This window comes from Betta splendens, chromosome 10 (genome assembly GCF_900634795.4).
Source record: "Betta splendens chromosome 10, fBetSpl5.4, whole genome shotgun sequence".
Lineage (NCBI taxonomy): Eukaryota > Metazoa > Chordata > Actinopteri > Anabantiformes > Osphronemidae > Betta > Betta splendens.
The window spans coordinates 16,108,783-16,123,237 of record NC_040890.2 but is presented as its reverse complement, the minus strand read 5'-3'; the positions used below and the strand labels follow the sequence as shown (position 1 = coordinate 16,123,237).

The window sequence follows — 14,455 nt, the reverse complement described above, 5'->3', positions numbered from 1 at the left end:
AGAAGCATCCTGTGGAAGGTGCCACCAGTCCAGTTGCCACAGTTCCTTGAATCGGTTCATCGTCCTACCTTGGGATGATTGGGCCTATTTTATGAAGCTGTTTTACAGTATGCCCAAAAACATTGTTACAAATTTGGATTGATAAAATAAATGATTGTTAAAAAATAACTGAAAATAGAAAATAAAATAAATGCTTGTCACATCATTACCTTTTATTGACAGATAGGTTCCACTCCAATTATTCCCACTCCAAAAGTCAATGACTGCACAGTGATACATTCCTTCATCTTCTTGAATTGTCCTCAAAATGGTCAGTGTGCTGATGGTGCTATTATGTACTGAAGTAAACCTTGACTCAGAGCATTCTGAGCTAAACACAGGCTTTGAATTTTGCTTCTGTATCATAATTAGTTTTAGATGATCCCCAGCACTCTGTTTGTACCAGCGGACTTCACTACGGCTCAGATCTTTGTCTTGTGAAACACATGTGAAAGTCACACGCTCATCAAGTTGAACCGTGATCACTGGAACAAGTGAATCTGGATAAGAAAAAAAACATATTGTTAGATTATTTGAAAGTAACAAAGACATGCAGATGAATACATTAAGACAGCACTTACATCCTTGCTGAAGGAGAAGCAGTGTAACCCAAATCGTGTTCATTCTGACACTGACTTTGTTTTTTGGAAAGTTCCTTGTTAATGTCTGAGTGAAGGAGGTGAAATGATGGTGATAGGTCAGAATGTGAAATGCATCTGATTGGTTTATTTTCTTACGAGCTGAAGGAGTAGGAGGTGCAAACAATGGCTCAGCACGAATGCTTGTTTTTTGGTCTTCTTCACTGTTCTCATACGTTCATTGTCTTTTTTAAGACGCGTTTGCCAGAAAGACCAAACGACTCCTCAGTCTAAAATGGAGCAAATGCATTTACAGGACAGGAGGATTTATTAGGTTATTGTAAATAAGGAATGCAGATTTTAGTGACTACATATCCACATTGGTGATTAACTATAAAAACATGGGACATCTCATATTCAGTAGTGTTACAATAGCACAGCATTATTGTTTTATTGCTGATCATCTACAGGGTTCAGCATGGGAACTCCGGCTGGGCAAAGTCGCCAGGTTGTTGGAGCCATGTGGATGACTGGTACATAATACATTGGAGGTACGGGATGGCAGGACAGTCCAACATGTCTGACTTTGTACTTGGTCTGTCTCTGTTGAAGTAATTGTTGTTACAGTTTAGTCTTCTGGCCTCCGGAGGCACTGTGGTTTGGTCTTGTTTGGTGTTTGTTGCATCACTTCCGGTTTCAAGTTGCTTGTTTTCTGTCTGGTTCTTAATGTTAATCCATTACACTACACCACATGGGATTGAGAAATACCCAGTCAGTGAGTCTGTGTGTGTCATTAGCATTTTGTAACAGCTGTTCTAAAGATGTATTGAGCAAGAGTCAGGAGCTCCTTATTAGTCAGTCCTGCAATATGGGCATCCGAAAGGGCTGAGATGTTACTGATCAGTCCCTCAATCCGGGTCATCCTCTGATGCAAATCATCCGAACGAGCTGAGATGTTAATTGTCAGTCCTTCAATCCGGGCTATCCTCTGGTGTAATTCCGTCAGCCGAGTAACCACGGCCCCCATCGGCGTTTGTAGCTCCACGGCCGGTGGACGCGCCAATGAGCCGGCCGCAGTGTTTCCAATCTTTCCAATCTTCCGATAAAGCAGGGCACCACCAAAGCCAATCATGAGTAGCCCTGTTATCAAAGTCCAAAATATCAATAGATCCTCTGCATCCTCGATGGACAGAGTCTCCAGACACACGGGGCACCAGGAATCCCACGCGTCCCGCACGTAGCCGGAGGCAAAAGTCCCCAAGGGGCAGAGTGGTTCTCCCGGAGATTCTTTTCTTTGTGAGAACATTTTGTCCAATGCGCTGAGTGACCAGTTGATTAGCTCCATGTTCAAAAATGTTATTCCAGAATAGCAGATCAGGGTGCTCAGAAAAAGACAGGACAAGGACATTGCAAGCAAAAGCAGAGTGGGAGCAGAGAGAAAAGACATCTGCACTCCTCAAGAGGCGGAAGTAGATGTAGAAGTAGAAGATCATTTAAATACCAACTTCAGCTCTTTACAGTGTATGATTAATAATATTGTATGCATCCAGTTATACCACTTGGTTTTACCGTGGCCTCTTTTGTCCATTTTAAAACAAATTGTTAAAGGTTTGACAGAACGTGCCAATTTTAGTTAAATTCAGCAACAGTCTAATATTGACTTGTCTGGGAGATGTTTGAGACAATAGAATTAAGGGCTCGTAGCTAAACATTTAACTTTCCGGTCAGTCTATCATTACCAGCAGTCATGTCAGCACTTCGGTCTGTAAGAATCAGATTTAGAATCATTTTTATTCGCGAGATTTGCACAAGACAAACAAGGAATTGCGTCCGGTCTGGCTCCGTCTTTACCCTTAACCATACAGTAATTATTTACATATCAATAACCGTTATATACGTAAATTATTTACATAACGGAAATAAAGAATAGAATAAAATAAATTAAAAATTGCACCACATGTTTTTACTGAGTCCTTTCTCTATGTGATGAAGTTCAGCTCAAACTCTGTCAACAATAAAGACAGCAACAACATTTTGTACAAGCTATTATTCATTTATTTTTGTATTTGAATTAACCTTTGATTGATTGTTCATACAATAACTATAAAGAGAAACAAAATGCATAAATTCAAATATTAATATACAGGTTCAGTTGTAAATACTTCAGATAAGCTTGAGCAGGTTTCATTAATGAGATTTGACAGAGTACTGTAACAAAGATGCTTTTCAGCTGCATAAGGGTACAATATAAAACAATAAAATGGACTGATTGGATTAAAAGTCAAGATCCTTCACAGCAAGAACCTCTTTCTTCCTGTTGCTTTTGGGTGTGTTGTGGCACCACCGTCTGTTTTCACCACAGTGAAGACGACAGTAGAATAAACCCAGTTCTCGTCTTCTCTCTATGAAAATGCATAAAATTATATTTTACATAAAACATGACATGTTTTAATTTACAGTAATTAAATCATTAAACACTACCTGTTGACTGTTCCAACCACCTCTATGTTGTTGTACGGCAGCAGCAGCTGGATTGTTAGTGAAGGACAACAAATCACAAGTCAGTAATTTATTTAAATATTGCTGCATAAAAAAATACATTACACCTTTTAAAATCTTTATACCTTCAACTATTGCTGTTGATGGCACTAATAAGTGAATCAAAGCATTACACAGGAAATCAATAATAACCTCTGCCGTATGTTGTTTTTTGTGCTACTGCTAGTTATTTAAAACTACATAGCAATAAAACAAATATAAATCTCTCTTAGTGTTCAACTGATCATTCACCGACCTGGAGTTCGAGAACATGTGATAACAAGGCGTCCAATCACAGAAATGGTCAAGATTAAGATTAAGATCAAGATTATTGATGTCACCAGAACAATGAATTCAACCTGTACACTATGTCCTTGTTCTGAAAAAACAAGAAAAAAACAATTGTAAATAAATTAAATCATTAACATAGCCCGATTAACACATAACCTAAAATTCATACGTATTTGCAGGTTTGACCACATGTGGCCACAGCACAGCGATAAGTCCCAGCGTCAGAGGAGCTGATGGTCTTAGAGAAGCGATAAACGCAGCTCTTTACAGACTCAGATTTCTGCTCACATTCACTGTTTCCATCAATGGAGATGATTCCTGGAGGAGACTGGTCTGATCCAGCTCTGAACCAGTAAACACTGGGACCTCCTGGACACGACTTGTCAGAGGCAGAGAGGACTGAACACTGGAGAGTCACTGAGTCTGGACGGACTGGATCAGAGACTGACGACGTCTGAACAACAGAATACTTTGACGTTTTTTCACTGTTTCCTGTAAATGTAGTAGTGAAAAAAATCCACCTTTTTAATGATTTAACATGACACCCCATAAAAATAACAATGAACACGCCCCTGAAGAAACAATTTGTACCTATTTTATGAAGCTGTTTTACAGTATTCCCAAAAACATTGTTACAAATTTGGATTGATAAAATAAATGATTGTTAAAAAATAACTGAAAATAGAAAATAAAATAAATGCTTGTCACATCATTACCTTTTATTGACAGATAGGTTCCACTCCAATTATTCCCACTCCAAAAGTCAATGACTGCACAGTGATACATTCCTTCATCTTCTTGAATTGTCCTCAAAATGGTCAGTGTGCTGATGGTGCTATTATGTACTGAAGTAAACCTTGACTCAGAGCATTCTGAGCTAAACACAGGCTTTGAATTTTGCTTCTGTATCATAATTAGTTTTAGATGATCCCCAGCACTCTGTTTGTACCAGCGGACTTCACTACGGCTCAGATCTTTGTCTTGTAAAACACATGTGAAAGTCACACGCTCATCAAGTTGAACCGTGATCACTGGAACAAGTGAATCTGGATAAGAAAAAAAACATATTGTTAGATTATTTGAAAGTAACAAAGACATGCAGATGAATACATTAAGACAGCACTTACATCCTTGCTGAAGGAGAAGCAGTGTAACCCAAATCGTGTTCATTCTGACACTGACTTTGTTTTTGGAAAGTTCCTTGTTAATGTCTGAGTGAAGGAGGTGAAATGATGGTGATAGGTCAGAATGTGAAATGCATCTGATTGGTTTATTTTCTTACGAGCTGAAGGAGTAGGAGGTGCAAACAATGGCTCAGCACGAATGCTTGTTTTTTTGGTCTTCTTCACTGTTCCCATACGTTCATTGTCTTTTTTAAGACGCGTTTGCCAGAAAGACCAAACGACTCCTCAGTCTAAAATGGAGCAAATGCATTTACAGGAAAGGAGGATTTATTAGGTTATTGTAAATAAGGAATGCAGATTTTAGTGACTACATATCCACATTGGTGTTTAACTATAAAAACATGGGACATCTCATATTCAGTAGTGTTACAATAGCACAGCAGTATTGTTTTATTGCTTATCATCTACAGGGTTCAGCATGGGAACTCCGGCTGGGCAAAGTCGCCAGGTTGTTGGAGCCATGTGGATGACTAATACATAATACATTGGAGGTACAGGATGGCAGGACAGTCCAACATGTCTGACTTTGTACTTGGTCTGTCTCTGTTGAAGTAATTGTTGTTACAGTTTAGTCTTCTGGCCTCCGGAGGCACCGTGGTTTGGTCTTGTTTGGTGTTTGTTGCATCACTTCCGGTTTCAAGTTGCTTGTTTTCTGTCTGGTTCTTAATGTTAATCCATTACACTACGCAACATGTGATTGAGAATTATCCAATCAGTGAGTCTGTGTGTGTGTGTGTTTAGCATTTTGTAACAGCTGTTCTAAAGATATATTGAGCAAGAGTCCGGAGCTTTTTTAGTTTAGTTCAGCAACAGTCTAATATTGACTTGTCTGGGAGATGTTTGAGACAATAGAATTAAGGGCTCGTAGCTAAACATTTAACTTTCTGGTCCTTGCAGAAATAAGGCCAGTCTATCATTACCAGCAGTCATGTCAGCACTTCGGTCTGTAAGAATCAGATTCAGAATCGTCTTTATTCGCCAGGTTTGCACAGGACAAACAAGGAATTGCATCCGGTCTGACTCCGTCTTTACCCTCAAACCGAACTGTATTACCGTTACATACGTAAATATTTACATATATTATATGTACTATAATATAATATAATATAATATAATATAATATAATATAATATAATATAATATAATATAATATAATATAATATAATATAATATAATATAATATAATATGCACCACACATGTTTTTATTGAGTCCTTTCTCTATCGGATGGAGTTCATTCGAACACTGTCAACAATAAAGACAGCAACAACATTTTGTACAAGCTATTATTCATTTATTTTTGTATTTGAATTAACCTTTGATTGATTGTTCATAAAATAACTAAATACGCAGCAGCTGGATTTTTAGTGAAGGACAGCAAATCACAAGGCAGTAGTTTAATTAAAATATTGCTGCATGCAGAAATATATATTATTTGCGACTTTTAGTACATTAAAGTTGCAACTGTTGCTCTTGTGTCACAAATAAGTGAGTCAAAGCATTACACAGGAAATCAATAATAACCTCCGCCGCATGTTGTTTTTTGTGCTACTGATAGTTATTTAAAACTACAAAACAAATATTAATCTCTCTTAGTGTTCAATTGATCATTCATCGACCTGGAGTTCGAGAACATGTGATAACAAGGGGTCCAATCACAGAAATGATCAAAAAGATTATTGATGTCACCAGAACAATTAATTCAACCTGTACACTATGTCCTTGTCCTGAAAAAACAAGAAAAAAATAATTTTAATTAAATTAAATCACTAACATAGCCCGAATAACACATGAACTGAAATTCATATCTATTTGCAGGTTTGTTCCTTCTCCAAATAAAATCTGTCCACATGTGGCCACAGCACAGCGATAAGTCCCAGCGTCAGAGGAGCTGATGGTCTTAGAGAAGCGATAAACGCAGCTCTTCACAGAGTCAGATCTCTGCTCACATTCACTGTTTCCATCAGTGGAGATGATTCCTGGAGGAGACTGGTCTGATCCAGCTCTGAACCAGTAAACACTGGGACCTCCTGGACACGTCTTGTTGTCAGAGGCAGAGAGGACTGAACACTGGAGAGTCACTGAGTCTCCTGGACGGACTGGATCAAAGACTGACGACGCCTCAACAAGAGAATAGTTTGACGTTTTCTTACTGTTTCCTGTAAATGTAGCAGTAAAGAATTTAAGCTCTGTATTGTTTAGCCTGATACACAACCAAAATCACAATGAGCACAAGTCCCAGGAGTTAATTAATAACTTGTTTAAAGCTGTCACAAAAACAAAAATTGCAAAAAGTGTTAAATAGATTTAAAGAAACTGTTATAAAGTTCATTCGGATTGGTGAAAAAAGAAGCCCGTCACATCGTTACCTTTTATTGACCGGTAGGTTCCACTCGAGTTGATCTCAGTATAAACCTCCATGACTGCACAGTGATACATTCCTTCATCGTCTTGGATCGTCCTCAAAATCGTCAGCGTGCTGATGGTGCTGTTATATTCTGTATTAAATCTTGAGACAGTGAATTCTGAGCTAAAAACAGGCTTTGAATTTTCATATTGTGTCATTATTAATTTTAGGCTCTGCCCAGCACTTTGTTTGTACCAGTGGACTTCTCTACGGCTCAGGTCATCGTTGTGTAAAACACATGTGAAAGTCACACAATCATGAAGTTGAACTGTGATCAATGGAACAAGTGAGTCTGGATGGAAAAAACATATTGTTAGAATTGTTAAAAATAGCAATAACAAATGTAGATTATTACGTTAACAGAGCACTTACATCCTTGATAAAGGAGAAGCAGTGTAACCCAAATTTTTGGAAAGTTCCTTGTAATTGTCTGAGAGAAGGAGGTTAAATGATGGTGATTGGACAGACTGTGAAATGAGTCTGATTGGTTTCTTTTCTTAGGAGCTGCAGGAGTAGGAGGTACAAACAGTGGTCACATGGAGTTATTCACACACCAATCAACCCAGAGGACCCCAGACCCAGTTTACATGATACCATTGGAGATGAGGGTGGAACGGATAGAGACAAAGTGAATTTGTATGTTCCAGCTTCTGATTGACACATATCTGATCCAGGAAATCAGCAGTCGGTGGCGCACCAGCGTTTAGTATCAACCAGAGCATGTAGTCATAGATTAGACTGTGGAACAACTCAAATAGAAACGCTCATTTGTTAATCCACTTCATTTGATCTTTAAAGTTGTTGTTGTCACAGATCAGTCCTCCTGCCTTGGGAAGCGCTGTGGTTTTGTCCTGTTGTGTATGGGGTGCCAAATGTAAAAGTAGAACCTATAACTAGTTTTCTCACATTTAACTAAATGACACAACGTGTTTTTGCACATTTAGTTAAATGTGCAAAAATCTAAATGTAAATGTTAAATCTAAATGTAAATGTTAAATCTAAATGTAAATGTTAAATGTTAAATCTAAATGTTAAATGTTAAATGTTAAATGTTAAATGTTAAATGTTAAATATAAATGTTAAATGTAAATGTTAAATGTTAAATGTAAATGTTATATGTTGGCCGAGTGTAAAACTGAATATTCATGAATGGGCAAGTAGACTCCATCCCTACCCTCAAACAGCGCTGGTCTCAGATCAGACACGCGAACTCAAACACGTCAAACAGTACGCATAGCTCCGCCCCATCTGACTCTGGATCGGTGCACGAAAATACTGGAGAGAAGCCTGAAGTCGAAGCCATCATGGCCGCCAGCTCCGACTCCCTCCCGTTGGGGGAGATTGAACAGGCTGTAACGGCAGGTGTGCGGGCTGAGGCTCCGCTTCAAACTGCCGTTCTGTCGTAAACACCATTAATGAGGAGTCAAGTAGGTTTAAAAAGAATATTTCTGTGGCGCCGGTGGAGAATTAGTTGGCTAACTATACTAGCTAGCCGAAGTTACGTCCAGGCTAAAAACAAAAGTTTCCAGATCAGATGTGGGCGGGGTTTGCGCGCACTGTTTGAGGTGATTGAGTTCGCGTCTCTGATCTGAGACCAGCGCTGTTTAAGGGGTAGGGATGGAGTCTACTTGCCCATTCATGAATATTCAGTTTTACACTCGGCCAACATCTAACATTTACATTTAACATTTACATTTAACATTTACATTTAACATTTACATTTAACATTTACATTTAGCATTTAACATTTACATTTAACATTTACATTTAACATTTACATTTAGACTTTTGCACATTTAACTAAATGTGAGAAAACATGTGTCATTTAGTTAAATGTGAGAAAACTAGTTATAGGTGCTCCTTTTACATTTGGCACCCCATAGTTGTGTGTTTGTGGTGTCACTTCCTATTTCCTTAGTCTGTCCTCCATCATTTAGTCTTCCCTGGTTTTGTGAGTACTATCGTGTTTTGTAGTTTGAGTCTATCAGCCTGTGTTCTCCTGCATTACAGTGAATTTCACTTTGTGCTTTCTATCTGTCGGGAAGTATTTAAGAATAAAGGGACTCTCAGATTCCTCCATATTATCTATGCAGAGAAATAATCATTAATGCCTCTACAAAAAGTCTTAAGAACCATGTCAGAAGACTTGGTTCACAGTGTGATATTTGTGGTTAGTTGTGTGAGCCAGAGTTCAGCACCGACAACATTACAACATTACGCCGTATGTAGGAGGAAGAGGCTGCCCGTTTCAAATCCTCGTTAGGGCGAATTATCCACTGGATAAGCATCCAGTGTGGGTCCTTGGGCAAGACCCTTCAAGCTACCGCCTACCTCACATGATGACAGACAATGAACCACATAGATACCGGCTCAGACGTTGCCCGGTCTAACAAGGTCTGCGTCAGGTGTTGGGGAACCAGAGCACCTTGGCGAGAAGTGGGCTACTGGAACAAGAAAGAAATGGCTGAGATGCAAGAACAAGGCTCTGTTGGAATGCTACTACTCAAGTAACCCTAGTCAGAGGGGTTACATGCAAAGAATGTGCGGTGAATGGGAACGGAGAAACCCACATTCAAGGCTGACGGCGAAGCAACTAGTAGCTCAGTGTTCCAACATCCACAAACGGCAACTGCTATCACAACTTGAGATTCATGAGATACCATTGACATGCCTCCTGTGCTGCCAGGATGAGTGCCTCTGTGCTGTCCTTCAGCCCAGCCCTTTCAAGCCATTGGTAGGATTTGTTGAGATCTGCCACTTCAGTTATGTTCCGGTGGTACATCCCATGTAAGGGCTTGTCCTCCCATGATGGTCCCTCTTCCAGCAATCTTATCCTCCGTTCTCCACTGCCTGAGACATTCACTCAGCACGTCATCTGTCGGGGCCTTATCCTTGATGTACTTGTGGATCTTGGATGTTTCATCCTGGATAGTGGCTCTCACGCTCATTAGTCCTCGGCCTCCTTGCTTGCGGCTAGCGTACAGTCTCAGGGTGCTGGATTTGGGGTGGAACCCTCCATGCATGGTGAGAAGCTTTTGCGTCTTAACATCTGTGGTCTGTATCTCTTCCTTTGGCCACCTTATTATTCCCGCAGGGTATCTGATCACTGGCAGGGTGTTTATTGCCCGGGATTTGTTCTTGCCATTGAGCTGGCTTCTTAGGACTTGCCTTACTCGTTGAAGGTATTTGGCTGTAGCCGCATTCCTTGTTGCCTGTTCAAGGTTGCCGTTCGCCTGTGGTATTCCACGATACTTGTAGTTATCCTCAATGTCTGCTATTGTTCCTTCTGGGAGTGAGACCCCTTCTGTGTGGATTACCTTGCCTCTCCTTGTCACCGTCCTCCCACATTTCTCAAGCCCGAATGACATCCCAATGTCTGAGCTGTAGATCCTGGTGGTGTGGATCAGCGAGTCAATGTCTCGCTCGCTCTTGGCGTACAGCTTAATGTCATCCATGTAGAGGAGGTGACTTATGTTGGCCCCGTTCCAGAGTCGGTATCCATAGCCAGTCTTGTTTATTATTTGTCTGAGGGGGTTCAGACCTATGCAGAACAGCAGTGGGGACAGTGCATCTCCTTGGTATATACCGCATTTGATGGATACTTGGGCAAGTGGCTTCCCATTGGCTTCAAGGGTGGTTCTCCACAACCTCATCGGGTTTGCAATTAAAGCCCTTATAGTCCTATTGATGTTGTACAGCTCCAAGCATTCAGTGATCCATGTGTGTGGCATTGAGTCATAGGCTTTCTTGTAGTCGATCCAGGCTGTGCACAGGTTGGTGTGTCGCGCTCTGCAGTCTTGGGCAACAGTTCTGTCTACCAGGAGTTGGTGTTTGGCTCCTCTGGTATCTTTACCAATGCCCTTCTGAGTCTGAATCTGAGTGTCTCTTCATTCTTAAATATTGCCTGAGGTCATTTTGGTCAACACTTATTGAAAAACCGGTTCGTTTTCCATTAAGTGATTTATCTCTGTAATGTCTTGCATTTGGATCTGGGTTCTTTTAGTCAGTCTGGCCACAGTTGAGCTGGCCAAGTGGTTTTAAATATCTTCAGGAAGAGGCACTAGACGGTCTATCGGCCACTAGTGGCCAAGAAATTTCCAATCTGTGTGTGTCTTTAGCGTTTTGTAACAGCTGTTCTAAAGATATATTGAGAAAGAGTCAGGTGGTTTTTCAGATCTTTTAAATTGCAACTCCAGCTCCTTAAGTATATCAATAATATCCTGTATACATCTACTTGTACTGTATAGGGTGGTACGGTGGTGTGGGGGGTAGCACTGTTGCCTCAAAGCGAGAAGGTTCTGGGTTCAATTACTGGAACCTTTCTGTTGTGTGGACTTTGCACGTCCTCCCGTGTTTTTGTTTTTGAAAAATGGATATCCAATTGTACCACTTGGTTCTATTCTATTGTAGCCTATGTTATCCAGTTGAAATTCAGTAAAACAACATTTTTGGTTTTACAGAAGGTCCTGAAGATGTTTGAGACAAAAGAATCAAGTCAAGTCATACCTAAACTTTAACTGTCTTGATTTTCCCGTTCTTGCAGTTTATGCTCTGATGCTTCTCTGTGGGGCCAATAAGGTAAGTCTACCATGTTAGCACATTGGAGTAGAACTCAACAATAAAGACAGCAGCAACACTTTGATACAAACAATTAATGGTTCAATTGTATTTGAATAAACTTTTGATTGATTGTTCATACAATACCTACAGTATATAGAAAAACATTAAAATGTACAGGTTCCATTGCAAACACTTCAAAAAAGCTTGAACACATTCCATTAATAAAATTTGACAGATTAACAAAGATGCTTTTCAGCTGCTATAAGGCTTCACTTGATGCAGGAAGCAGACCAACACATGGTGCATAGAAAAACTGACGCATTAGCATTTACATGATGCATTCAACTACTTCTTAACCTAAAGACAAAACATGTAACCATTAAAATCTGTATATATCATGTGTACAGCTGCGTTTGGCTTCAATACAAAACAATAAAATGGACTTGAATCATAATTTTAAACCAAGAGCCTTCAGAGCAGAAAACTCTTTTTTCCTGTTGCTTTTGGGTGTGTTGTGGCACCACCGTCTGTTTTCACCACAGTGAAGACGACAGTAGAATAAACCCAGTTCTTGTCTTCTGTCTAGCAAAATGTATAAAATTATAGTTTACATAAAACATGACATGTTTTAATCAGTAATTCAATAATTAAACTCTTTACCTGTTGACTGTTCCAACCACCTCTATGTTGTTGTGCGGCAGCAGGATCTGAATTGTTAGTGAAGGACAACAAATCATAAGGCAGTATGATAAATATAGACTAGACTATACAGTATATAATAAGATTTCTACGTAGAGAAATATATTATTTTCAACTTTTAATACATTAAAGCAGTAAATATTGCTTTACATTGCGCAAATCACTCAAAGCACCACACAGGAAATCAATCATAATCTCGGCCTTCTGTTGGTTTCTTGAGCTACAGATCCATTACTTATTTAAAACTACACAGTAATTCTGATTAGTAAGTTTTATGTAGTTATGTGTAAATTCATAGTTATTAGTACTTGAAGGACTGTGCAACAGTAGAACAAAACAAAGCAAGGACACGGTGGAACAAAGGAAAATGATCTGATGAAAAAAATTGTTACCTTTTAAATGATTACACACTGGACTTCGGCAACAGATGAAAACAACATGTCCAGTCACAGAAATGGCCAAACAGACTGTTAATATCACCAGTGCAATGAATTCAGAATTATTGTATTCTACAGAAGAAAGCAAAAGAAACCAAAAATGTTAGACAGACAGTATATCATTAAAACATATTACACTTCTGTGGTTGATCACAAAATCATACCGATCCGTAGTTTGGTTCCTTCTCCAAATAAAATCTGTCCACATGTGGCCACAGCACAGCGATAAGTCCCAGCGTCAGAGGAGCTGATGGTCTTAGAGAAGCGATAAACGCAGCTCTTCACAGAGTCAGATCTCTGCTCACATTCACTGTTTCCATCAGTGGAGATGATTCCTGGAGGAGACTGGTCTGATCCAGCTCTGAACCAGTAAACACTGGGACCTCCTGGACACGACTTGTTGTCAGAGGCAGAAAGGACTGAACACTGGAGAGTCACTGAGTCTCCTGGATGGACTGGATCAGACACAACAGAAAACGCTGACGTCCTCTCACTGTTTCCTGTGTCACAGTTTACATATTCAATGCAACATGTTAGATGTGATATTTGTGATATTTTCATTTTAACAAAGTGCAGTTATCATCAAAGTCTCATGAAAACATGAAACATTGTTACCTTTTACTAGCACATATGTCCCAGTCCATGCAGGTTTTTCCAACCACTTCCTCACTTCACAGTGATACATGCCCTCATCTTGGAAAGTTGTACTTAAAATAGTCACGTTAATAAAATCATCACCTTCGTTTATCATTAGTCTTGATTCAGAAATCTCTCCTGAATACTCAGGTTTGGAGGATTTCTGCAGCTTCACTATTAATTTCAAAGTCTCCCCAGCATTGTTTCTGTACCACTGGACTTCTCTGTTGGTCATCAAAGTTTTAGTCAGAGCACATGATAAAGTTACAGGTTCACCAGGACGAACAGAGACGACTGGAGTCAGTGCATCTGCGTTAAGAGAAAACAAAGTTAGAACAGTTTAGTTCCATCAAAGTCATTTATTGAATACTAAAGCAGCACTTACGTCCTTGATGTAGAACCAGTAAAACAACCCATAACACCATCATCCTGACTGTGTGTTGTTGGGAGAGCTGTTGGTGCATCAATGAGTAGAGGAGGCGACGTGGCGCAACTACAATACAGGAGGAACCTGACAAACACATCTGATTGGTCCGTTCGCAATCTGTTCAAAAACACTTCCTGTAACATACGGTACCCGACATAAAATCTACATATGTAAAATAGCTAAAGTTATGATGAGCGTGACTGCTTGGTGTCAGGAAAAGCTGAATGATTTGTCAGGAAGCATTAATAAATTAAGTGTGTGCAACTAAGTAGTTTTGCAACTACTTTGAGTACAGCACTTTGTTTGTACCAGAAGCTGCTAACTGTTCAAATCTTCATGAGGTAAAACTCAGGTAAGGGGTCACAGGTTTGTTGAATCTAAAAAATATAATATACATAAAGTAACTACTCATAAAACACTGCTCATCTACTTCAATAGCCCATGCACTCAGATCCTTGGTGAAGGAGGAGCGGTTTAACCCAGAGTAGAGCATCTTGACACTGTTAGCAGCTTTTCTGGTGGTGGAGGTGGTTCAGTTGTGGTTGGTCAAACTGCAGAAGAATGAAAAGGTCATTTCCTCTTCTGTCTTGTCTTGGTCTGTGCTTTGTTTTACATGCCCAATGCGCAACAGAAGAAATGATTACTTCTTGTTTGAATCAA

At 39.6% G+C, this 14,455-nt stretch overlaps 1 protein-coding gene and 1 long non-coding RNA gene across 2 annotated transcripts; both read right to left on the bottom strand.

The window, feature by feature from the left end:
- Positions 1 to 2,680: 2,680 nt before the first annotated feature.
- On the bottom strand, positions 2,681 to 3,624 carry LOC129604740 (uncharacterized). Its single transcript, XR_008695923.1, has 3 exons — positions 3,412 to 3,624; positions 3,099 to 3,145; positions 2,681 to 3,019 (listed from the first exon to the last, which is right to left on the bottom strand). It is a non-coding gene; the product is annotated as an uncharacterized LOC129604740 (long non-coding RNA).
- An 8,628-nt stretch (positions 3,625 to 12,252) lies between these two features.
- Positions 12,253 to 13,821, bottom strand: LOC114864980 (immunoglobulin superfamily member 8-like). The gene is made up of 5 exons (XM_029165988.2): positions 13,754 to 13,821; positions 13,348 to 13,677; positions 12,897 to 13,232; positions 12,707 to 12,804; positions 12,253 to 12,303 (listed from the first exon to the last, which is right to left on the bottom strand). The coding sequence occupies exons 1-5, from the start codon at positions 13,794 to 13,796 to the stop codon at positions 12,253 to 12,255; spliced, it is 858 nt and encodes a 285-aa protein (XP_029021821.1). The 5' UTR covers positions 13,797 to 13,821.
- Positions 13,822 to 14,455: the final 634 nt, after the last annotated feature.

Excerpts from the sequence above, each read along its gene's own strand:
- LOC114864980 (XM_029165988.2), bottom strand. The coding sequence starts at position 13,796 with ATGATGGTGTTATGGGTTGTTTTACTGGTTCTACATCAAGGAC. Across the intron at positions 12,805-12,896 it reads AGGAACCAAACTACGGATCG|AATACAATAATTCTGAATTC; the intron begins GTATGATTTTGT and ends TTTCTTCTGTAG. Across the intron at positions 12,304-12,706 it reads TCATCTGTTGCCGAAGTCCA|ATCCTGCTGCCGCACAACAA; the intron begins GTGTGTAATCAT and ends CTAACAATTCAG.